This window comes from Plectrocnemia conspersa, unplaced genomic scaffold (genome assembly GCF_051122295.1).
Source record: "Plectrocnemia conspersa isolate PC_06_02 unplaced genomic scaffold, ASM5112229v1 ptg000005l, whole genome shotgun sequence".
In the NCBI taxonomy this organism is placed as follows: domain Eukaryota; kingdom Metazoa; phylum Arthropoda; class Insecta; order Trichoptera; family Polycentropodidae; genus Plectrocnemia; species Plectrocnemia conspersa.
Window position 1 is genome coordinate 30,677,021 of NW_028277169.1, and position 27,851 is coordinate 30,704,871.

At 29.3% G+C, this 27,851-nt stretch overlaps 1 protein-coding gene across 1 annotated transcript; it reads right to left on the reverse strand.

Moving 5' to 3' along the window:
• Positions 1 to 1,213: 1,213 nt before the first annotated feature.
• On the reverse strand, positions 1,214 to 27,779 carry LOC148235414 (uncharacterized). Its single transcript, XM_088185812.1, has 5 exons — positions 27,564 to 27,779; positions 15,656 to 15,859; positions 12,611 to 12,974; positions 4,437 to 4,622; positions 1,214 to 2,326 (listed from the first exon to the last, which is right to left on the reverse strand). The coding sequence occupies exons 2-5, from the start codon at positions 15,829 to 15,831 to the stop codon at positions 1,550 to 1,552; spliced, it is 1,503 nt and encodes a 500-aa protein (XP_088041938.1). The 5' UTR covers positions 15,832 to 15,859; positions 27,564 to 27,779; the 3' UTR covers positions 1,214 to 1,549.
• Between the last annotated feature and the right edge of the window lie 72 nt (positions 27,780 to 27,851).

The window sequence follows — 27,851 nt, forward strand, 5'->3', positions numbered from 1 at the left end:
ATTTTTAAAACAAGTCTTATGTCATTATAATCTAAGCTACATTAACTATCGTGTTTTTAAATTGGTTTTTTCTTACATTGCCTGAAAAAAACATTTTTTTAATTTTTATTACAAATATTAATGTTTAAAAAATGATTAATCCTCAAAAAACCTGCCAATACTTCAACTTCCATATTCAAGTTCAAGGGGTTCAAGACATCCGAACTTTGCGAGCTCTCCAGCTTGAACTTTAATCAAGATGAGTCACCGCCGCTTCTCTCTTCGCGTCCACTGGCTCTACGTACAGAATCCAAAGCTTCGAAAACACCCACGGAAAACATTTCTTAATTGTTGTACCACAAATGTCTTTGTCATAACAAAAATAAGCACCTCTGAAGGCCAGGGCAATATTAATATAATTATCAATAATTTTTAATTAATTCATACGCCTGAGTATAATTTAAAAGTCAATAAAATCAGACACTATATATGTAATATAATATAAATATTTTATCAATTTAAAATTATTTAATAAAATAAATATATTTCTTAAATAATTAAATTAAGACAATAATAACAGTTAAATTAAGATAATGATGAATATCAAATACATATGATATTATTGTCTTAATTTAACTGTTGCTTTCAATATATAATTTAATAATTTTTATGAATTATAATATATTTGAAAGACTTAATATTATGATTTGAACTACTTTTTAATGCATTGATTTGATCTTAAACCAAATTCATTAACTTACATTGTAGAAAGCGTTGCTTTATTCTTTCTAATGACAATAACGATATTACATTTTTTTTTAGTAATATAGTATTTATTTATTTCATTTTTATATGTTATTATAATTATATGCTATTTATAATTTTATTATTTAAATATATTTAGATTATTTACCATAGATGTCGCTTTATGCATAAAAATAATTTTAAGAGATTAATATATTATAGATAATAGCCATTAAAGCTAATTGTTAATAAATAACTTAGTGCTAGTTCATAAATAAATTGTCTTTTTTGTGTACAATATTTATACATATAACTTATTTGATTAGGTTTTAAACAGTTAATTAATACATGTACACCAAAATTATATACTTAGATTGTTACTTAATATCATTTAATTAGTTAACTTAATCTTTATATCTTTGATAAAATAATTTATATGTTTAAATATGCACCTCTACGACTTTTCATCATAAAATAAATAAAACAAACACATGTTCAATTATTTATTATAATATATACATTATACTTATTATAAATGTAAAAAGTTGGTAACCGTGAAATATTTATATGTATGTGCTTACTTTGAACTAAATAATAAATCACATTTCCTAAAATCTTTTAGAATTTTCCTGATTTTTCAATAGCTTACTTTTAACGTCGACTCATATTTTATGTACAGAAAAGCGATTCGCGCAAAAATCTCTCGCTTTAAAAACATGCATTGCTTCCGCTACGCGACAAAGGCGCTCTCGAGTCGGCCGCGTAAAAAGGTTGGTAATTTCTGATATATATGTACATACATTATTATTATCACACACATACTCATTCACCGCTTGGCAAAAGCGAAATACTTCCTCAGATCGATGTTTTCGTGAAAATCCCTAGACGGCTGTGGAGTGGTGCTTTGACCGGCCCTGTTGTACAGGACCGGAGCTATGCTCGTGTATTTGACCTGACCGCCTTTGGACTTTAAACTGACGTCGGGGCTTTCCAAGTGGTCGTATATGTCAACGGTGTTCGGCGCTGGAGTGCTCAAATAATTGTCGACCAATTCATATTTAGGGGTGGTACTCACAAATTGCTCATAATATTGATTGCTGTTAGGTTGAGGTGTAGATATCAAATAGACGGTAGATTTCAACCCCTCTTTATCGTGATAGACTAGTTGTTTATACAGAAGATTAGAATCTGTAGTAGAAGAGTGAGTTATATAGCTAGGCTTGCTAGTGATCAATACTTCTTTGGGAGGCTCTCTAGATGCATCGTCATAATAATTGAAATCTTCATAATCATGATACTCCTGACTTGGCACAACAATCCTACCTAATTTACTTTGCTCTTCTTCTTCATTCCGGTAATCTGGAACTTTCTGTTCTTCTTGTATTTGATGTCCAGCTTGTACTTGATGTTCATCTTCGTATCTAACTTCAGCTTTATATCCACCATTATCGGCAGTGTAAGAAACAATTTGCAGTCTTCCATCCGGAAGTTTGACTCTATATTCTCCATTGGTGGAGGATCCAGTGTTTCTTTGTGAATGTGAAAAATCGTCACCGGTGTGTTGGTCTCTGACTGCGTAAGAGAAGGCGTAGTGCTTGGCTTCCTGGAATGATTCATTATATTGTTATTTAATTTTAAAGGAAATAAATCGAGAGAGAGAATCGAACTTTTTCAATTATGCCGTGTTTTGAGTTTGTCCCTTTTGATAAATTTAAAATAGCGTTCGTTTGCGAAAAATTTTGAATAATGCAAAAACTTCGAGCGCTCAATGTTTGCCTTTAATTTAATATCTAAAATGTATGAAAAATATGTTGTGTAGTATCAGACGTTTAATAACTCATTCTGAAACTCGGGAGTATATTATATTATAGTTACCTGAGAAAAACTTTCATACTCATTCCTTATAGCATATTATACAAAATATACATAGGTAAGATCTTACAAAATATGTTTTATGATAATTTTGATTCAATTTATGTATAATTTTACTTTGAAACATAAAAATGTTAATAATCGTGTGAACGTTCTAGAGGTTGACCCATTTAATTGAAACCATATTATATTTCGCACGATGAGAAAATTATATGCAATTACAGTGCATACAAAGTAAAGAAGATTTTTTCCGCACCTGTATGTAAATTAATGCGAGAAATTGAGAGGTAGTAAATATTATATTGTGTCGCTGACGTTAATTACATATACAACATAATAATTAAAACGTCAATTTTTTCTATATAATTTGTATAGTAACCCAAAACCACTTATCAGTTTTAAATTGTTGTAGGATTTCTTTTTAACCATTATTGATACAAAGTTTTACAGTTTTTTTTCAAACATAGCCAAATAAAAATTGCTTTAACTATAAAAAAATACAAATCTCTAATCAAGCTAATGTAAAAATAGCTACAATTAAAAAAAAATAAGTTATATAGCGGCGCATTTTAAACAACTTTTTTAGAATTGACAGTTTTTTTTAAATAATTTAAAATTATATTAGCGAAATATTGAATATTTGTAAAGATTTTAAAAATTTAGGAAAATAACTTTGTATGTGAAAAAAATATGAATTTAAGCAATGCGGTAAAAGACTATTTATTTTTTCAAAGAAATGTTGAGATTTGATATTTGTAGCGTTTTTAATTGCTGGAGCTCAACTTTTTGTATTTTTATCCATATTCATGATTTAGAGCCTGAAACTCAAATATGTAATAAATAAACTATGTATAGTATAAATCATATGTCAACGTAACAAACCATTAAAATGCAACTCCTAATTATTTTCAAAGCTTTGTTAAAATACAATATTTTTTTCCAAAAAAAAGCATAAATAAATTTTATTATATATAAAACTATATTTATAAAATAATTATTACAGATTTTATTTTAGCAAATTTAAACATACTAAATGAGCTATCTTATCATTGTGACAAATATATTGTGCAATGTATTTTTATCATAATATTTTAATACATTTTAAATTAACTATAAGAATAGCTGTCGGTTCTTTACTATCGTGAGGTACCGCAGCTATTAAATGTGTGAATACCGGACGCTCAACTTTTTGGGTTTTAAATATTATTTTTGATTCACTCTGATTTTTTATTTTCAGTTTTAGTATTTAATTATTGAAATCATATGTTCAATTATTTACTGGTTAGTTTCGTTCAGCTTATATTTATTTATTTTAAGAACCTTACAAATTTATTTACAATTTTGCATAATCAGAGCTCGATAAAATTTTATATGATTTATAAATTATTATAGATACCATTTCTTATTTTTTTTAATGAAATAAATCTTTTTTCTCTCTACTCTACTAGTAAATTTTTTATACATATGCAGTTGATTCTAGAATAAATTTTAACGATTCCAGCGTTACAGCATAAGTTTACGCACTACTAACTACGACTACCGTAGATTTTTACTGTAGTCAATATAGTGCAATTTGTACGTAGCAACTGAGTAACATTTTTTAGACATTTGAAGGCAGCTTTGCATATGATATCTTACTGTCTTACTAATATAAGTTTCAACAAAAATAGGCAGGCATTATAATAATAGTTTAGAGAAGATAAAATATGTTTAAAATTGTATTAAGCAGATAATTTTTAAACCATGTGAATTAAAGTAACATAAGTTAAATCCAAATGAACTCATAATTAAATAATTGCATATATACATAGTATTCATTGACACTTTTATGCATAACTCACATTTCCAGAATTGTCGCTGTAATATTCGTCATCTGCTCCATCTGCCGTCACTGAATTTTCACTCTTGTAATACTTTGACAATCTCTGATTTTGCTTTTGCTGATTGACCTTTTGCTTGTCGTTAAACACTTTCGTCCTTGCGTAGTTATCCAAAGCTGAATAGATCGGCGGTAAAACTGTCTGCTTCTGAAATTAATACACAAAGTTTAATTTAAAATACCAAAACATAAAAACACACGTAACTAATTTATAATGTTTTTCAATCATGCATTATTTTTTTTACAAATTATAATAAATCATATTGTAACAATATTGCATCTTATAAGTAATTATCTACACGTAGTTGTAGAGGAAAGCTGCGGAAAAAATATAATTGTACTGAACTTTTACTTCAAATCTAGTCATTATTTTTATATTTTTTATATACAGCACCCAAATTGCACATTCAAGAGGATAATTATATAGCCAAACATATATAGATATATGATTTAAAATATACCATTACAACGCTACGCATGCTTTTGAGATTGATAATATATGTCTTAGACAAAAAAAATGTTTTGATCGATTGATCGAGGACTAAAATTGACCACAGAACTACCACTTCGCTTCCGACTTGGAATAACGATAGCTAAGTTAAACTCGCACAAAGCAGAGCTACGCTGTATTAATCTCAGAAGCTCAGGTACATATTTTATTTCAGTATATTTAATTTAAAATAATCAAACTCAACTGGTCAAAAAAAGAAGAGCGGTATTTTTAAGGATAGCTATGGTTGTGGGCGTATGACAGTCAGGCCCTTAAAAATTATTGGAGAATTAAATTTCTCGCCATACTAAAAAGGTGTGTTGTTATTTCAGTGGGATTTTGCAGCATAGGATTAATCGTCACGCCACTCAGGGAATTGGCAATTTGCTACCGAGACGGGAAGGAAGCACGTTGGACAATTAGCCCGCTTGTGTCAACTCCTCAAGCTTTCGTGTCCCCTCCCATTATCAATATTAACGAGCTTTTTCTTGTTGCTGTGTCGTCGAAGACGTCCACGAGGATTTCTGAGATGGATTACGAATTTACATTAGCGAGGGGCGGTGTGGGTGGCGGTGCTGCAATTTTGTAAAGTTTCACGAGATTAGCGAAATTTGTTCTGAAGATTTTTGCTTAATTTGTTAGGAGTATAACTTGCATAGATTTAAATTAATTACAATTATTAGGCAAAACTGTGTAAATTTTTAATAAAAATCTTCTTGACTAATTATATATTTAAGATAATTTTAAATTCAGAAAACAATAACTATATAGTCATTTGCTTAATTTGGTTTAATCATATTTTAAAGAACCGAATTTTACACAATCCAATCTTAAAGCTCTCTTCTAATATTATTGCAATATATATTTTTATTTTTTTAGAATACATTTTTACGATTTATTATACCGTTTTAGAACCAATAGATTAAAGTATCAGACCATCAAAAAGCTTACATTTATATTATATATTTATATGTAATATTAAAGTAATATAGTTTTTAGCTTAGTAACACACAAAGTTTTTTTTACTACATTTATCAAATTAATAAATGCTTAACTTTTTATATATTAAAATTTTTAATGAATTTTACTTTAAGAATGTACCTAAGTAATCATTTGTTCCATTTTCAATAGACAGTACCCGAGTCTAAACGGCTTATATTTTTCCCAGATTTTGTATTTCTCACATTAATGAATGGAATAATAAATATAATGAGACCAGACGACCGTTTCAACTAGGCTTAACACAATTTCAGGAATTCAAATACAAACACCGTCTCGGGAGGAGGTTGAAGATTAAACCAATTTATTAAAAAAGCAATTTACTTCATTTTGCTAAAAAATATTTTAGGAAAATGTTGAGATTGATTTGATCGTATTCCACGGAAAAATAATATTTGTATTTCACATAAGGACCAATATTAGTCTGCCGGCTTTTTAAAAACATCTGATAATGTCTAGTTGAAGAGATTTGAAAATGATTCAATCTTTTAACTAATTAACTAATTAAAAACTCTTTAATATTTTTATAATAAATAAAATAGCAGTTACAGGCAAAATGTATAAAAAATATTATTCCGCGACAAACAATCATTTTTTTATTTGATGTTAAATAAAAAATTAAAGAAAACTTTTTTAAAAAATATTTTTTAAACCCAAATATTAAATTAATTCTCTTCTAGTACATCAATTTTTTTTTTAAATTAGAAAATTCAGGAAATATTGGGAAACTATATGAAAATAATAGCTTCGTTACAGCTGAGTTGTTAAATTTTATTAAATACTCCTAATAAAGAAGAAATGGCTTTGGTAGATTTGGTTGACACGTTGAATTATAAACTGCAAACAAATAACTTGGCATGATAACCATATCTTTTTACATATAACATTTTTTCTATTTTTTTATCTCATTATTTCACCAATTTTTTAAATTTTTATTTTAAAGACAATGAACACCTATTTGCAAAAAAATATTATTAAATTCACAAATATACTATATGTCTTTTAGCACACTTCTGATCTAGTCACACTTATATAGTGACACAATAACTATTTTCGCATAGAGTATCGTTTTATGTACCATCAAGAGCGTTAGTGCTGCAATAAGTATTGATAAAGAATTGACAAAATAATGTTAAGTATATTGTCCAAAGAGCGAAACTATATTAAGGTATACCATGAAATGCATTTAAAATATCAAAGCAATCTTATATAATTACAGGTGTATGTATTTTTCTAGACATAACCATACATTTAAAGCTTAAATAAAAACGGAAAAGTCTGGGTTATAACAATATTTTACATGTGTAGCAGTTATTCAGTTTTAAGTGTTATACTATCTCATGGTTATATATTTTAATAAAGATTTAACTGTTTCTGTAACGTAAACTTCTAATTAAATACTAAGCTTAATAAACATTTAATGCTGCTAAAATATATGAAAATATATAAAACAGAATAAAATTACGCACACACAAAGAATACAATGACGTAAAACCTACACTATCTACGAATTCGCTAAAAGTTACCGTCATATTCGACAAGAAAACTACGTCAGAATTTTACATCAACTGAAAATTTATTTTTCAATATGTTTTAATCTAAAATAAAAAATCTGACATATAGTCATATAATCTAAAAATTTCTAAGCTGTCGTATAAAAGCAACATTAAAATGAAGCATTTAAGACAGTGCTACTAAAATATATTAAAAATTAAAAAACGATTCATTTTACCAGAACATGCTTCCGAATTAGGTGTTTGCTCGTTGTAAGATATGTTATATGATTGATACATAAAGAACAATGTCAATGTTACAACTGAAAAATATGACACATAGTAATACAATAATATAAATACCAATAGGAGATTGCAAAAAACAATTATCACTTCTCAGAAGTCAAAAATCCACGTCAAAAGCAATAAAATCGTGCCGACGCCGTCGCAGTGGGAACGCTCGTTACCGAGCGTTTCCACTGCTACGGCGCCGACACGATTTTATTGCTTTTGACGTGAATTTTTGACTTCTGAGAAGTGATAATTGTTTTTGCTCCCTCCTATTGACCAAAATTTGGTTTGAATATACTTTAATCAGCCCTCAAATATTAGTAATTCATAGTGATATCGGTAAGGATAGGTATCATATTTTTAAAACAGTATAATATCGAGATGCAGATCAACTATGGAGCAATTGTGCGATGCGATCTGTCTGTACCTTTTTTATTTTTGCGCTTAATCTCCCTTCAGATAAATATTTTGGACTTGACCTAATGAAAGTTGTAAAACTATAATTAGTTTTAAAACTTACATTAGGTTAGGTCTGGTTTTTGAACAAAAAATTTCAAAGATATTTTAGAACAGCATATAATCATTTAAATTATATTTTTGCCAGTAGAAATATATATCTACTAGTGAAAACATATTTGGACTTCACTAGTGGAAATATAACTTGAATGAAAAATACACATTCATTGTAACATTTATACATTGCATGTGAATAAGTAAACACTAGTAAAAATATATATCTACCGGTGAATTTTACTGAAATGACATATTTAAAAAAATATTTTTTTGATAGATTTTTTCGATTTTTTTTAGTAAAACAATTTTGGGCAATAAATACATGCCTTTGGACTTTTAATATTTATTTTGAACTACGCCACTACTAGTATAAGTAGTGATATCATATTTTTACATTATACAAACATTTTCATAACAAAGCACATGAGCAACAAGCGAGTCGCATTAACCTATATTCTTCTCGCGTCACTTAACGACTAACGTTTTGTTTTTACGGTTCGCGATAAACATCGCGCCACTTTTTTAATATTTTTATTTCGCAGTTTAGCCTTCAGAGATCTACATACACATCTATATGCCGGTCGTTATGATGGCTCATTTTTTTCATCAAATTATACACATTTCAGCCATTTTTTCGAGGACGTCGCCGGCCGGTCAGTCAACAGGAGCGGCGTCGCCAGCGCTCGTAAACCGATGGCGACCGAGCGTGATGGCATCGTTGGCAATATGACGTATAAGGGAGTAATGGCCCTAGGACGGCTCGGGGGTGGTTCGTTCAGGGGTAGTGGTGGCGGTTTGCTGCGGGCGAATTTGTGTCTGCAAAACTCCGCCGGGAGACCAAATTGTTTGCCAAATTGAATTTCGCAGTCGCCACAGTCCTAACGCAATTCCACATGTAAATAACTTAGTCGGCCAAAAACATGCATGCAAAGTGTCCAACTGGTTAACGTTAGAGGGCGCGCCACGTGAACGGAAAATGGGCGTGATGTAATTAAATTTGTCTTTTGTCCACGTTTATCGGCCGCGCGTGTGTGTCGGGCTTTAGGAAAATTGCGCTGACGGGCGATGTGAACGCGCGATGAAAGAAACCCTTTGAAAAACAACGGAGAGGGATAGTAAAAATATTTTTTTAAATAGTGTTCCATCGTATACTGCTTTATGTATTTTTTAAGTGTTTTTGATTGAGTATGTTGCCAGAAATAATGCCCCATCCTGATAGTCCAAAACAGAAAGATCCTACACACAGCATTAATAGATTAGCTTTCACTACGATCTACAAGTATATGAAACACTAAAAAATCAGTGATCAAACAAGTGAGAAATGAAAATAGTAAATGATATTAAAAGTTGATTTAATTAATAATAACATTTTTTATTAATTTATTATTAAATTTAATTACAAAAATATTTTTTATAATGATCTGTGACAGTTATGGCGTATTGTTGCGACCGTAAAATTGAGTGAAATGCAATTTGTTTCATATTAAAAAGTTTTGTTTGAAGAAATTTCATTTGAAACAAAAGTAATAAAAGAGGTTTTCGGGAAAAAGTATGCTCGTTTTGTTTATTTAACGAAAAACCCTACTGGGAAAATTTACCGAATGAACGTAATATGAAAGTCGTGTATTATAATTGCTGGAATATTTTCTTGTTTGTATGATAATAGGTATCTAGGTCGCATAAATTGACCCCACATATTTTCATATTTAATATTATATTAAAGGTATATAAAATATTATATTTAATACATTCAATAAAAAAATAAGGTTTAAATTACTGTTAAATATAAGCAACATTTATCCTATATTTTGGCACATCTCGGAACAATGCCCAAATCTGTCAAAGTTTTGCCAGATCGATACAATGCTGTTGGCAAGCGTTTCTATAAATTTTCCGTTGAAACCTTCCTACTGTAATTAGTCATGAATATTCTTGCCATTTTCTCGAACTCACTTTCAGTTGAGAGTTTAATTATGAGCGGCATTAGACGTTAAAATTGCCGAATTCTCAGTCGATTCACGCTTAAAATACAAAACGAGCAAAATAGCATAATGAACGAGAATTTAATCCTTGACGCACGAGTGGGGGCGGTATACTTGGGTAGTATGTAAAATGCTAAATTAAGTTAAAATGAAATTCAATCAAACCTAGTAATTATTTATTTAACATTTATTTAATTTTTTTTATTAAAAATATATTTACTGATTATATTCTTTTGTTAAAATAATAATAATGGTTTTTGTTTCATATATTTGAACTATTTTGTTAAATAAAAATGTTATTATCGTTTTCAAATGATTTTTTCGCGCCATTCAGTAACATCAAATACGGATATCTCCACAGATAATCTTAATAACTAAGTAGCAAGAAAAAGTACGCAACAAAACAATTTTAAATTATCGGCATATTGTGTCATTAATAAATAACGAGAAGAACAGCGGACCTTTGAAGAACTTTGAAATTATAATATTTTTTTAATAACTATTATTCTCATTTAAACTCTCCTTAGTCTATTTAATCAATAAAAGCAAATCTCTCAAGTAGATTACAATCTATTTCCTACAGCTCATCTTATTATCAAATTTAATTTTAATAACCCATCCAATTAACAAATCAAGTCGATCAATCACTACTTTGTATACAACACGATTAAAATTAATTAATTAAAAAGCGTTTCTCGTTTAATTAAATAAACGAAAGCGACCGAATTGCCTAAGCGTATTATTTATTACACAATCGATCTCATTTATTCACTTTACCCACAATAGCGATCTACCATGTAGGAAAAAATTAAAAAAAGTCTTTTAAAACCCACACTAAGATTCGAAACTCGTGAGAAACGATCAAAAAATATTGTTAATTATCTTATTTTTCAGTTTTTTCACATCATTTAACCACGCTTACCGGTCAAGATAAACGACTGGATAACTCCTATTTATTCGAGCTGTCTGCGAAATTTTAATTAAAAAAAAGCACCCGAAAAGTGAGGGTGGTTCGGTGTTTTTCTGCACAGGGTATGGGGTGATAAATACAGAACCGCCTGCCACCGGTTTGGAATTTCTATGGCCGATCGGAATTATGGCCGAAAGCCGAATATTTATATTTTAAATTTGTCTTTCGCCAGAAAAGGATTAAACGATTATGACGAATCCGTGCTTTTTACTATATTGTTTATTATTCATTTTATCTTGATTTTGAAAATTAACAGAAATCCAATTTAAACGATAATACTTTGGACAATATGAACAATCCGGGCGTTATTTAAAATTACCGACAGCAATTTAATTGTTAGAATTAAATGAAACATTCATGCAACCTGAATTCTATAAAATAAATTATAATGAAATTGTGTTTTTATTGATTCAGCAATTTTGCACCTTGTTTGTCACATAATATTTTTATTAAAATTTCGAAACAAAATGAGAAAGAGGCGCAGAAACCATTTAATTTTGTTTTAACCAGCTTTCTTAAAATAAAAAAGAGGCATACTAAAAGTTAATTGTTGAAAATATATAATAACATGAGTTTAAAAATACAATTCTTTCAATCACAACTACTTTTCTAAAATATTGAGTGCTATAAACAAGGAGCAAGGACATAAAGACAATGGAAATGCGATACCAAAGAAGATGGAATGTGAACATGCTGGCGGACTATTGCTGGATGTTAAAAAGTGATGATCTCCAGCAATTTTACAAAAGGAAAAAATATTTTTTTATCCATTGAAAACTTTCTTAATAATTTTGGTTTTCATATTTGTATATGTATTTCTTCTGGTATATATTAAGTATATAACATTAAAATACAAATATCTTAAAAATGCAATTTGTGTCGTTTTTTTAATATGTTTGTAAAATAACCTTACGTAATAGAAAACGATAGATTTCATTTTTAGAATCAACACTAAAAAAATCATAAAAATCAGAACAATTTTCGCAGACCTGTGTAATAATTTTGTGTTTGTAGCACAACTATACAGACACTTAATAAATTAGTATATTTTTAAAATATCAAATATTTTGAGGCTACGTGCAAGAACTGCGCCCTTTAGTTTGAGTAGCACTACTCTACACCTTCTACGATTATTAAATTTTTGCTCTTATAGTACTTGCCCAATCTCTGGTTAACCTTTTGACGTTGAACATTAAAAACTTAACCTTATAGATTTTGCGTATTGATCTGTTATATTGTGTTGCCTCATATGGTCTGTATTTAACTGTTGGTAAATTATAAATCAAATAATCTAATATTATATTATTTCAAATGCAACCTCAACCAGTGCCAAAGTGATCCTCATATAATCCTACATGTTTTTGACTCAAACGAATTTTAAAAATAAAAATCACATACCTCAATCGAAGTGTACGCCTTCCTGGCATGATTTGGCGTTAGAGGCTTTAGCTTTTTGGCAACAGCCGCATAGGGGTGTTTGTCCAAAAAATTTGCTCTGGCGCTATCGTTCGTCGCCACCAGGCCTAGATTAACTAAATGCAGAGCGCTGATCGACTGGCCTAAGTTTCGAATGGCCGCATTCGAACTGTAATCCACGTAATCGGGACTGGTTCGACCATAATCGACACTCTGACCTTTCTGATTATGATTCTGTCCATTGTCGCTAGCACTGTCCACTCTCTGGGCCAAAGGTCTCGACGTGACTATCAAAGGAGTCCTGGGAGGGGGTCCGGAATCGCTTGGAAATAGCACTGGACCATTTCTAAAAAATAAACATCAAATAAAATATTCGTAAATATAATTCAAAGTGACAAAAATAAGTAGTTAGAACTTGATGCTGTGGTGTTAGCCGGTGCATTGTTGCGATGAATCAGTGTTTAAAAAAGAAATCATTTATTTAGCGATGGTCGTGGAATTGCTATAAAGAAATTAATAAGAGTAGAATCATCAGATCAGAATCTCTTTTGAACATTGTCTGATACTGCTAAATGTAAACACTTATTGTGTATTAGAGAGAGGTAAATAAACGTCAGATTATATTGTGGTCAAATTGTGGGTGTTAACTTGTGACCTTTAGCACTGTGAGGCGTGCTTGGGCGTTAGCATTGACTTATTGGTCCGTACTAGTGGCATTAGGTATATAGTCGTAAATAATGCGAATCGCTTGTTTCGACATAGGAAACGTTTACAATTTGATATGAAAACGTAGAAAAACAACAATAAAGAATCATTAGAACAATGTTTTATAAGCGATGTCGACATATGAAATACAAAAATACCGACAGTGAAATATGATATCAATGAATACAAAAAATATTATTAGTGGACAAATTTTTTTATAATAATGGATTAGTGCTTAGTTTTATGTTATACAAAATTTAGTAATAAATGTATGATTATTTAATTTTAGAGATTTTTAAATTTCATTTCATTTTTATACTATTAAATAATAATTTATTAAATTAACATAGCTATAAAAGCTTTATAATACAATACCATTTACGTCACACTGAACAAGGTATATGACCTCGACCTATAAAATTTAACCAAAACCAGGCAGACGCATTTAAAATTAAATTAAGTTACACAACCTAATAAAATACATTTTATATAAGATATAGAAAATACCACTTTTATTAATATATCATAAATCTTCAGTTAAAAACTTTTTATTTACGAGATTGACTTGTATGAAATGTTAATAAAAAATGAGTACTTGTTTTTATTAAAACAAAGAAAAATACAATACAAAACAATTAAAAAAAACAACAATATAATGCTTGAAAAAATATCTAGTTTAACCTATTATTTGCTGAAATCCAATATATCGACTTTTGCTAATTGATTTAAGGATAACTAGAGTACGCTCGGGATAAGGATGCCGGTTTGTTATTGTGTGCGTGTACATGTATATGAGAGGGAGAAGCGATGTAGCGTGTACTTCGTTGTCTCGCTTTCTCTTTTAAGGACAGTCACTGATTCGTCAACGCTGGTATTCGTCATTAAAGGGCAGTGTGGCACAGAAGCTCGATCTTTCCTAGTGGTTTATTTTAAATAATTTTGTGTTGATATTGGTTTAACCCAGATATGCCCACTGTCCCATGGGTAGGTCACTAAACTCGTGCCACTGTTTTTTATTTATAAATGAAATTTTAAGAGAACAAAAATTCTTGGGCATATCTGGGTTAATTGATATCAAGGCTTCAAATATACACCGCAAGTTATTTGTTCTCTTACCCGTGGATTAAAATATTTTAATTATTTTTCCATTAATCCGTACGTTGTTGGTTTTTTTACACTATTATCTGTAAGGCTTAAAAAAGTTATTATTCTTATCGTTGCGCCAATGATAATTTTTTAATTTATTCAATGGATTCTAATGATTTAATAGAGTCGTCGAGCCATTAAACAATCTGCGAATAATTTCTTTTCCCATTTTATATCTTTTTGCTTTTGAAGAATAGCTAAAGACTTCATTATTTTTTTGACTAGTGAAAGATTTTGAATTTTGCAAATATTTAAATAATGACATCAATGTCTGGTTTCTTCGATTATATAATATATTTTTAATTGTCTGTTGAAATTTCCAACTTAGCTCAGATGTATGTATGTTAAATAAACATATATTTTCTTTTAAAATAAAAAAATTAAATATTCGGACGTAATTGTGTTGAGCCACACAGTTCACGCACACAATAACAAACCGGAATCCTTATCCCGAGCGTACTCTAACATCTAATTATTTTTATCAATATATAAATAGTAATCATAAAAGGCTCAGCAACAAAAGGGTTGTCAGTTCATGAGTAATAAGTATTTAAAAAATCGGTTTGTTATAAAAATATTTAATTGAATTGCTCTTATTTGAAAACCTATTGAAAATTCCTAGCTTATATTTGTCACATTATTGCTAGCTTATATTTTTATTTACAGTAAAAAAATCTCAAGTTTGCGACACGTTTTTAATTTTATAATTGTATAGGATCTTAAACTTCATTCACTCCCTTGATATATTAAAAATTTCACAAAAAACACTAAGAATCACTGATCACAATTATATTGAAATGACAACAAAATTGTTACTTATTTACTAATAATAAAAAAAAACATTTTTACGTGGGTAAAATCAGTAACGGTACAAAAAACGATGTTTCCCCATCAAACGAAGAAAATGGTACAAATATATATATAATATTACATCCCATTAGACGTATTTCTTATTTTACCAAATAAAGATGCATGCATGTCTAAGCTAGTTTCAAACCCATTATTATCTCGATATAATCGAGTGAAACTGTTATAATTATATATAATAACAGTAGCCCAATGGCAACCTCACGATCACCTCTATCAAAATCCTTGAACATCGCCATAGCATCTGCTATATGTTAATATGAAAGGATGTGCGGCCTGAATCATGTGTATTTTCGAATCATTGCTTACCTCTGAACATTACTATTTCTGAACTGATTAACGAATTGTACCGCCGCAGAACTCCTGGGATTCTGCGGTACGTATTCTGCCAAGAACTTTTGTTGCTGCGAGTTAACAACCCTCGATTCTTGCAAGAGAATTTGCACGAGCACCAAAGGGTAAAACTTCCATGTCGTAAATCTCATCTCCTTCCTGTTTGTTTCTCTTCCTTATCTGAAAAAATATACACACATATTACTCACTAATCTCATATAAGCCACATAAATCTAAGATGACATTTGATACCATTCGATTAAATCTGATATTCAATTTAATATGGCACATTAAGGTATTTCGCAACGTGTACATATGCGACATCGTTAATTGCGCTTTCGTGACTTGATATTTTCATAATTGAATTCTCACATCAATTACACGAAATTGCATCATGTAAATCTCGGCAGATTCGAGCGTTATCTGACACGTATAAATCAAGTTTTTTTTTATTTGAGACTTCGCTAACATTTCCGTATAACTACATGTGTTTTTATCACGAACTAAATTAATAATAAACTAGTCTATCTGAATGAGGATCGGATATTTAGTTAGTGTTTTTTAATAATGTAATAAATAAAACAATGTTTGTAAACATGAGGCGGATCAAGAATTTTATTGTCATGTTTTTTAGATATTCTTAATAGTATTTAAGATCAAGGTTAAGCTCAGAAAAAGTTATAATATACTTTATATCTCAATCAATGGTAAATTGTTTTTAACTCATCGTTTAACACATATTTTATTATATTATGATAGATTTTATTTTTAATTTAGTTGCAGTTAAAGTGAGTTTGATTGTCAGCAGTATATTGCATTAACTACAACTGAGTATGATCAAAAAATATTACCATAATAAATCTCTTAAGACAGACTTAATTTATATTACTTTAAAATATACATAAAAAACAAAACCAGCTATTGAAAAAGTCCACAGCACTATAATATGAATTCGTATATATGAGTTATTTCTGGAATTTCGGCAGTTACAGTGATTTGTTTTTAAATATTTTTATGCATACTAAGTTGCAAATCTAAACAATGAAGAGACTGTGCTTCCACAATAAAGCCTTCAGTCTAGAAACGCCTTAGCAAAAAAATCGGATGTGTTTTTAAATTCTAGCATGACATCATTTGCATCTGTAACCAGAAATCCTTATTAAATTTTAAAGAACACTATAATTATTCATTAATAAAAAATAGGTGTATTGTCTAGGATGGGAAATATGTTATGTGTAAATTCATTAAAAAGAACAATCTGCAATAGTAATATATTTCCTCATTTAAATTAGTATGCACGATATTGTTTGCTTAATGAATCAGGTAATGCAACGTTACAAAATTTACAATATAAGTCAGTGAGAATAGTTTTAAAAAAAATATATAGTTATTGTAGTAGATTTTTTTTTTAATATTTTATCCATATTATGTATTTCATAATAAATTTAAATGTAATAACATAAATTTCTTGCACAAATTGTACAGCCATATTTAAGCTATTATGACTTAAAAATAATTTATAATCGAAAATAAATGCGTGTACCAAGCCAAATCCCCCAAGTGTACATCAGGTGCGGGCGGTGAGATAAGAGCATGCGGTCCGCATGCCCTCATCTCTCATTCACTCTCGTCACTTAACACGCGACCGATCGGGAGGGAAAGTACGACACCACCCGCCCCTCATGTCCATATATAATATGATGATTTCCATATATTTTCATTTTTGTAAAGAGTGACATTGATGCGTTTATTTGATTTATTATTTCTTATAATAAAAGTAAAGAAGGCTAATTCAAAATAACTATATGTAACACTAAAAATGTACAAAATAATAAGTTTTTGTGTTTCAAAAACCAGAGGTTTACCTTTTTAGATTTCATAAAACGGCGCTGCATTCCGATTTGATCTGATCCACTGCAAGCCATTTTTCAAACTGAATAATTTTAAGCGTTTTTCCAGTACACAATGCATCAAAATTCCAAGCGTGTGTCTTTAATACGTTTTTCCCAAAAATGATTAATCTCAAAGGATCGCTTTGGCCGCGTTTTCATCCGTGCGCAATTTCACGGGATCGCTTCGGGTTCAATTGTTAAGGTCGCAAGGTATGTACGCCCGTACCCTTTATATACTGTGCGTCCCATAAAAAAAAATTATTCGTAAAAACGATTATGTAATATTAAGAAAATTACTAATTATTATCTATTTTATTTATTTTTTTATTACAAATTTGACCATCTTGGTTTAACAGGTTTCCCCAATGCGTCATGATGGTTATTATACAAACAATAAATATTTAAAAATGATTACGCTACACACTTAAAATATATGATGAGCACCATTCCATATATTGTTTTTAGCTCTTTAATGCTATCGCCGAAAACATCCTTCTGCTTGACAAGCTCGTTCTCAAGTGCTCGTTCTCAAATCTGACCGCGACGGACAAGAATAAGGGATGCAATCGCAATACTTTTGGGCACTCTAAAGCTTGTAGCCGAAAGTCCCAAAGCATGTCAGGGCATCGACACTTTATATAGTGCTTCATTGATTGAACGCTATGCCAAAAATGCAATGAATTATATCCAAACGTTCCGATAAAAAAAGGCACTAGGATACAAATACGGATCCCTCTTTTGTAGAGAAAGTTTTTTTTAATTATTTTTAACAACAATGGACTCATATTCGGAAACGCTACGAGCTAGCATATCGTACAGAAGGTGAATTGCCAAAAATATACTACAAATAAAAATAAATAGGATCGTGTAATTGTATTATATACCTTGTACTTAAACAAATTTATACTGAACTTTTAAGGTTAAAAAAGTGAAGGTCATAACCGTTGCTTTTTAGTAGCCATATCCTTATAATTTATATGCCAAAAAATCCTTAAAAAAACAACTGAAACAATAAGAATGTTTTATGGTACACCTTGTATCATACCTAGTGCCCGTGTGTCCGTTCAGGTGTGAAGGTAAAATTTGTCTCCCACAAACGGTTTGTGTCTCCAAAGGAGAGGAAAAAGCGCGTGTCGGTTATTGCTACGTTTGCGGCCTACACAAGCAATCTGTGTATGTCTTCGCCCTATCGTTATTATTATTTTCTATACCTGGGCGTGTGTGAATCGCAATCTTTCATCATGGGAAAATATCGCTGGCAAAATCTTCTTGTGGCCATTGTGCCACTTGTATTGCCGTGCGAAAAAGGCGCACGTAACAATTTGCTTTGACTGTTATTGTGTGACGGTTTGTTTTGTGCATAGTGTGTACATACATGCATATGTATTATACATAGACACTTTTTGAAAAATTTTCACGTGTTTATGTATGTTCGGTGTACGTGTTATGATGGCGTATTTGCTGAGAGAATGTTGAAAGGGACGGAAATGTGTTTTTCATCACCGTTGTTTAGATTAGTTCTAGTGAAGTAATACCGACGCGACGTTGAAAACTATGACATTTTTAGTACATTGTTTCAAAAAATTTTAGGTGAAAGACTATACTTGTAAAGACTAATAACCGTGGTAATCTGAACGTTTGTCACAAATACAACACTAAGAAAAACTGTATTTAATTATATATTTATATAACAGTGAATTTATATTTTCACTAGTATAACATAATTTTATAAATAAATTATACTTGAGAAACACAGGTGGTCACTAGTGCAGCTCCAAGATCCATATTCTTTGCGCGCCTTAATTTTTTTTCGAAATGCAAGACGATGAGACGCTTCTTCTCAACAAAAAAATGCTTCTAGGCATTCGAAAAACATTTTGAATAAAATGTTTATCAGCCGTATCTACTATGACCGAAACTCCCAGATTTTTTTAGTTGAACACAACAAAATGTTGGGAAGGCCCACCTTTTATTATTGTTTAGCACCTATTTTAAAAACTAAAATTATTAATTACGTGTTACGTTTTTGTGCTAATTTTTTCATTTAGTTTAATAAATTGGTCGTGGTTAATTTATTTCTATATATATTATTGTTATGCAAATCCACACAAAAAAATACCGATACAAATCTAATCTTTATGTATATCAAATTCGTTTAAAAATGATGTATTTGAAGTGTTTCCATAACTTATTCTGAATTAATTCAATCACAGCTAATATTAATTATGCTGATTCAAAAAAGCTGAAATGACGTCTCTGCTCAAAAAATATGTATTAATAAATTTAGCATATTCTTTTGACGCCCTTATTGATCAGTAATTTAGCACAGCATATTTATAAAATTGTAAAATTTTAACGATAATTAATTTTATAAATAAAAAAGACCTTAACATTAAAAAAAGCTCCCGGGTATGATTTAATAATATTAAAGCTGCTTGAAGAACTACTGGAAAAGAGTATCAAAATAATTACAATAATCAAAGCAATAATAGACTCCAATATGTTGTAACCCAATGAAAGATGGCACAAGTTATCCTAATTCTAAAACCAAGAAAGAACACAGAAGACGTAAAATCTTACAGTCGAATTAGTCTTGTCTATTTTATCAAAAAAATGTTTGAGAATTAACTGCAATACTATTAGAACGAGAGATAATCTCTAAGCATCAATTCGTCTTTCTGCAAGAGCATAGCACAATAGAACAAATACACTAAATGGCAAAAAAGATCAATAAAAAAATACTAGAGATGAAATATTACACTACTGCTTATCTGAATAAGAGCCAGGCTTTCGACGGATTAAAATATAAAATCGGAAAAATCAAGACGAAAATCCTCTGTCCAAATTTATCAATAATATATTTATATTTTAAACATAAAAGCGAGCAAGTATTCTTAACGGCAGTAATATTCACTACGAAAATTATAAATAGACTATCTGATTTGTCCCTAAATGTTTTGGTCCTTATTAAAATTATTTTGTCCAGCAAAAATAAAATATGTATTTTTGCTTACTGTATAATAGATTTTTTTAGTTGGTATAAATATTTCTACGATTTTCACGAATTTCTAGGACTTGTATAAATAATATGTAGTACACTATGTAGGGCCCGGCCCTCCTTGCCATATTTAAAATTTCTAAAAAATAATAATACGTCGTTCTTTAGTTAAATAAATCATGAAGATAGTCGTGAGTGAAATAATACATATTTGAAGTGGTTACAATTAAGATAAACTTATTTACCAATTATTTTAATATATCTTGTTCAGATTTCATTAAAAATATTTTTACTTATTAATCGATCAGTAAATTATATTTATTATTATTGTAGTAATAAACATAAAATTTTATAGATACTCTTCATTGATTTTTTTAACTGATTTAATTTTATTACTAGTGACATCATAATCAAGGAGTCGTGCAATATATTTTTTATACGACGGAACATTGATCCATTTTTTTACTCACACATTACCTTAGTATGTTAACATTTTTATAAGGTACTCAAATTTATAATGCACGTTGAAGCAACATTTTTATGGCGCATTATGAATTGCGATATAAAAATAAAACGCCCAAATCGAGATCCACTTTGCGTTTCGCAACGTTCAATCATAACAGATTCCAAAATCGACTATTTCTCAACTGTTTTGAAGACCATTGTCTTGACTGTGGTAAATCATCGGATTGAGTGCAGCGATTCGGTTATTGGTCCATTGTCTTCCGTTTAAAATTAATCCGTTTATCCAAATTCATAGATTCGCACGCTATTGCGATAATGGAACACTACGCATCTCGAGCTTTAAGGTCAGACAGCTTTTCGAAAGTGAAGGTCAAGATGCCATTTAAATAAATTGAAACTCTCACGCAAATGGACCGCAGGCCGTCTCTTGGTTGCGCCCGAAAGTGACAAGTATCTAGAAGATACTAATATTTCGTCACCTATCTGAATTAAAAATTGCAATATTTAATATGTACTTTCATTTAAATTATTACATAAACTACCAATTAATTTTTTTGACACTGATATTTTATAACAATATGTATATATAACATTACACTAGAATTTTATCTGTTATAAAACCGAATAATTGCAAATGTCACGCATCTCGAGTTGTCAACTTATTCACGCCCGGCAGGAATATATCTAGAAACACCTACTCTGAGAAATTTATCTATAGATTTTAAAATATAAAATATATCCTAAAATTGTACATTTCAGAAAAATATATATATAAATATATTTCAACATTATATCAATTTGTAATATATTTAATTAACCTTCAATTTTCAACTTTTACAATTATAAGACGTGACAAAAAGATCATCTTAATTATATAAAAGATTTATAAATAATTCATAATTAAATGTGCAATTACAGTTTAACTATTTTTACTAAATTAAAGCAAAAGCTGGCATATGTTAATAATGCATTTTAATTTTAATTAAAAAATGGCTTTTAATCCATCCGACGCAAATTGTTAGTCCCATGTTAATATAGGATTCGACCCTATGTCTTTCTATATGCTAGTCATTAAATATGTTGGACTTCATTACTATTTACGAGAAAATTTTGTGGTATCTTCAGACAATTTCACCATTTAAAAAATGTTAGACTGTTACAATTTCTATGACGTATTAAACTTCTCAAAATAATATTTAAAATTCTTTGGAAATATTAAGCAATTGAAGGGATGTTTGGAGATTTGGTTTTAGTACTTATTTGGTTAGCTTCGATATTTTCAGCCCCTAAATAAATATTTTGCAGTTTCAGTAATAATATATATTTTATTCGTTTCAGTAATAATATATATTTCATTCGTAATAATATGCAGTGTCTAGTGACAAAATAATTATAAGTGAATTAATTTATTAAGCTTGTAAATACTATTCATATGCTTGCGTGTCGCAATTCATTTATGGGAAAATTTTAAACAAACCATAACATTATAAGTACGTGAGAGAAAATGTTGAATGGTGTGTCACTAAAGAGATAGAACCCATTATGCTGAAAATTCGCTTTGAAAACAGCGAACAAAGATTTAGATATGCAGATCAGGGTTAGATTGCTGTTTTCATTATACAATGCGTGCGTTTAACCCTGTCAGATTCTAAAAGAGGAGTAATTATTCTCGAGCGTTGCATACAATGTGTGGAGGATAGATTTAAGATTATATTTTTAAATCTACATGGAAACATAGTGTAATTGTATATTTCTCTTATCTTTAATTAAATAATGTGTGTTACATAATTTAAAATTAACAAAAATAATTATCTACTATACGACAGCATAACACACGTTTCTTACAAATCTAGCAAAATTGCCCGTTAGCGCACGCCCGCAAATAAAGAGTGATAACTGCATTAAATAGAGATACATGTGACACGTAGCAATAAAAAAATGATAAAATCAACTATGCACAAAAAACATTTTTTGTAGCTATTTTAAGAATATATGTATATATTTTAAAAATAATAATGTAAATTAAAAATTTAAAAAATAATCTAATGTGTACTGTATAAGTGTTAAGAAACGATTAAAATCTTTGGCGATTATTAACAAAGAGGTAGAAAATCATTATTATTTTGCGCGGGGTAGAACGCATTGTCTATCGCGTATCCTTTTTACACAAAAGGGTAGTATTTCCGGTACGATTAACTTCTCGGGATGTGCTAATAGGTTGTCCGCGATATGTTAACATTTATTAACGCAATTGTTTAGCTTAAAGATCACTTTTTAAACTTTAAGATGAGTTTATATTTCATTTCATTTGCTCGAAATGGTCCTTTGAATGACTTCTAAAATAATGCTACTAAGAGAATTAATGCCTTCTAAATTAATATTGATAATAAGAGAGACTAATCTTTTACGGTGTGTTACAGGGATTAAAATTGGGACCATTATTTTTTTAGAGACAATAATTCATTTATTGTATCGGTGATAGTGCGGTCTTATGAATTAAATGCATTTAAATTACTGTATACGTGTATCATATATTTAAAGAAAAAATAATTTTAATTAAAGAGCACTGTAATTATATAATAATAATAAATATATATATATTGTATAAGATGAGAAATATGTTATGTAAAAAAAATACAATAGCCTCATTTTAATAGTTGTGCAATTATATTATTTATGTTTAATAAAACATACAATATGATGTTGAAAAAATACAGAATAAGGCAATGAGAGTAATAATAAATAAAAAAATACTGGTTGTAAAAGTATGACTGAAAGATTGCAATGCCATGAATGGAATAGGATGAAAAAAATTTCACATGATTTGTTAATGATCTTTTCAAAATTATTGTAGTCGATTTGAAAGATCATTTAAAATTTTCCTCAATATTTATTTGATAAAATATTTATTTTTTTGATAAATAAATTTCTAGTATATTGGAATAATCTTATCAAAAACTGATTTTATGATCCTAAAAAATATTTGATTATATTAAATTATTCAACTAAATTCGCTTGATTTACACCAACCTAATTCACGTGTTAGCATCATAAAACTTTTTATTCCCCGATTTACACGTCGGCGTCGGATAAGCACACGTTGGAGAGTCAGCAACACTCTAAAAAGCGCAGAATGCAATTAAGCATACGTGTGCTGCATCCTACAGCATCATAGCAAACACTCTCACACATACACATCTTCTGGTGAACGGTTTCTATTCACTGACAACGGTGGCCATTTAGAATAGTAGCTAAAGTTCAACACGTTTCCAAAAGTCTTGACGTGCGTACTATGTATTATACATACATATGTTCTCGCGGTTTGATTTAGTTTCAAATGTCGGCGAATGTTAGGTAATAAATTAGGTATATATATAGGGAAAGTTAATAGCCGGAGAATACGACGAGCTTAGGTTAAAGGGCGGACAGTTTTATGTAATATGATTAGTAGTAGCGCTTCTAAAAGTAACCTGAAGTAGAGCTTCAAACTATTATATTACTGAAGATTACATAAAAGCAATAAAAATCAGGCAATAGTTTTCTCAATAGGGATAATCTAAATTAAAGAGTAATAAATAATCAATCCTAAATATCTCTGAGCTGTTTAAATACCGTCGTATTTTAAAAAATAATACAGTATATTATAAAGTTATATAAATCTAATAGCAAAATAAAATAAAATTATTTTAACATATGTACTATATCAGATAAACAAAAAATACTAATTTGTAAAAAGATATATTCAATTCAAAATCACAGTCTGCCAAGAGGGAGGGAAAGGGGACAAATTCCCGGGACCTGTTCTTCTTGAGGGGTCCGACTCTGGAAAAAATCATAGCAAGAATATATGTACAAAAAAAGCAAAAACCGACCTCAAATAATCTGACATAAACTACAGTTATTTGAAATGTACATATATACTGATGTATTTAAGGTACAAGTTACTTTAGCCCTTTTTTATACATATTATACAATAAATAAAATGAGCTGAACATTGCCTTCAAAAGCACCCATTATCACAATAAATATTATTATTCAAAGGGACAGATTAAAGTAGTTTGACACGGCTCTGTTCGTGCTACAATTTATTTGCAGATTATTGTCGACTTTATTGCTTTTTAAATGCTTAAAAAATATTAGACATGAGAGAAAATATTCAACAAATGTAAATTAGTAGCAGTAAATTTAGGTATTTGATCTGAAAATTCAGATCGAATACCTAGAAATAAGCAAAGAAATAACGAAAAATCAACATTAGCACCCACTGAATTATATAAATTTAATTATTATAAATTGTATAATCAGTAAATCTAAAAAAATAGTCTCGAATCTATCCTGAAAATATTTTTTAAAATATGTCATTTCAATAAAATTATATCGGAATACATTTTCACCAGTAGATATATATTTTTGCCAGTGAAAATATAAATTATCTGGCAGGTAAATTATATGATTTCAACTTTTCTATATATAGTAATATATATATTTACATACATATCATTATTTATTTACATCCGATGTATAAATGTTACAGTGAATGTATATTTTATGGTAAAGTTATATTTTCACTAGTAAATTCCACAGACCTTTTCACCAGTAGATATATATTTCTACTATCGAAAATATAATTTAACTGATAAGCGTTAATACGCTGCTCTAAGATGTCTATGAAACTCAATTTAACAGTTGCGATACGTCCATTTTCTGTTCAAACCCTAACCTAACGTAATGAAAGTTCTAAGACTGGTTTTTGAACTTTCATTAGGTCAAGTCCAAAATACAAACATCTCTCAGGGGAACATAAGCTGAAGAATAAGCACAGACAGACATCGCAACACACATATTGCTCCATAGTTTGTCTGCATTTCGATATTACACTATGTTTTAAAAATATGATATCTATCCTTATCGGTATTACTATAGACTTCTAATACAAAAGGGCTGATCAAAGTATATTAAAACCGAATTTTGATCAACAGAAGAACGCAAAAACAATTATCACTTCTCAGAAGTCAAAAATTTACGTCAAAAGCAATAAAATCGTGTCGGCGCCGTCGCAGTGGGAACACTGCAATATTTTTTCTAGGATTTTTAATTCTAGAAAAAATATTAAGTGGTCTAAGAATGTTGTATTCAATACTTTTACCGAACGGAATATTTTTACTTATAAATTGATATTTCACGTCAAATATTTTACTTTAAGCTGTCACTTTCCATTAAGAAAACATTTAGATATTTCACTATTAAATGTAATAAAAATATTACAAGCAAATAATATAAGTTTTATTTGAGGAAAATAATAGTTTATTAGCAAAACAACCCAAATTTTCACGCTGGGACTTTTTATGTTGTTGTCTCAACGTTTTTTTAACGGAAAACTTACAATGAAATTGCGATCTGTTTGTGATATTAATTATTAATGATAATTTCTTTATATAAAGTCATAATTTTAAAAAAATAAAATTTTTCACTTCGCTGTTTAAAAAACAAAAATAACCCTAATAAATACTGAAATACTGTAAAAGTACTATAAATTATATAATTATACAACTCACTACATATGTCACTTACTAGGTACAAATAATACTGTTATATTCGAGAGGAATCAATTCTAATTCAAGGCTTTTCTGATACCAGTACGACAGACCAGTGGTATGAATCGATAAATTATAACTGAAAGAACTGGGTTTGAATCCTTTATGCAATGTTTATCGTATCTGGAAGATAGCAAATGGTGATTAATATATAATTATAATTCTTAAAGAGCAATACAGATAAGGCTTTCCATGATTTTCCTAATCTCACAGGTGAATATCGCTATAAATAAATTAAATAAAATCGAGTTATGCATAGTTACATATATTAATTATTAGCTGTAATAATAGTTTATAATTAATATAAAATATATCACTGATTTCAGTCTGGTGTCTCGCTACTTGCTTAGTAGTTTTAGATTGTGTTTACACCGTTGTAACGCAACAATACTATTATTAAATCTTAATAAGACTTACTCTTATTAAATCTTGTATGAAATTACCGTATTTTAAATATCAAATAAAAATAGTATCATTATACGCCTGTATGGAATAGACTCATTGTATAATACTATAAAATAAATTACACCAATAATTATGTTATTGGAAAATCTATCGGAACTAAATTGTAAATACCTATTATAAAAAAATAGCACTGTTGTTTTTATATTTGCTCAGTTATTACAATTAATTACGGTGTCGATGACATATAATAATAAATAGACGTAAGAATTCACTATCACTATGTCAAACATATAATTTTCTTCTTTTCTATTTCTCATCGATTTTGTAATACGTTCGAAATCAGGAAGAAGCAAATCACCTATTATTATAGAAAAGTACACTTTCTACGTTTGTGTCAAATACTAAGGTGAAACACAAATTTTTAATATAATTTTAACATATTTTTTCCTATTTTCGATACATACAAATAACATATTTACAGTGACAATTCATGAAATACAAATTATTATTATGATTATTTCGTCACTCACCTAATTTTATTCGTCTTTTGAAGACTCATACGCACAGAGAGAAATACAAAACAATAAAATTATTTCATAGGTTTAAAGAAATAATTTTATTTTTTATTGACTATCTATTCTTCACTTTTATTTTCAATGAATCGAATTGACACTTGATTGATATCTCTCGCGATTCTCGGAATGTGTTCACTGAAGCACGACAGCACAAGAAATGAACAGGTATTGTTTATGGGAAGATCATTGTGCAACAACACACTGAGAGCGCCCCCACCTCAGCTCGTTTTAGATTGTTGTGAA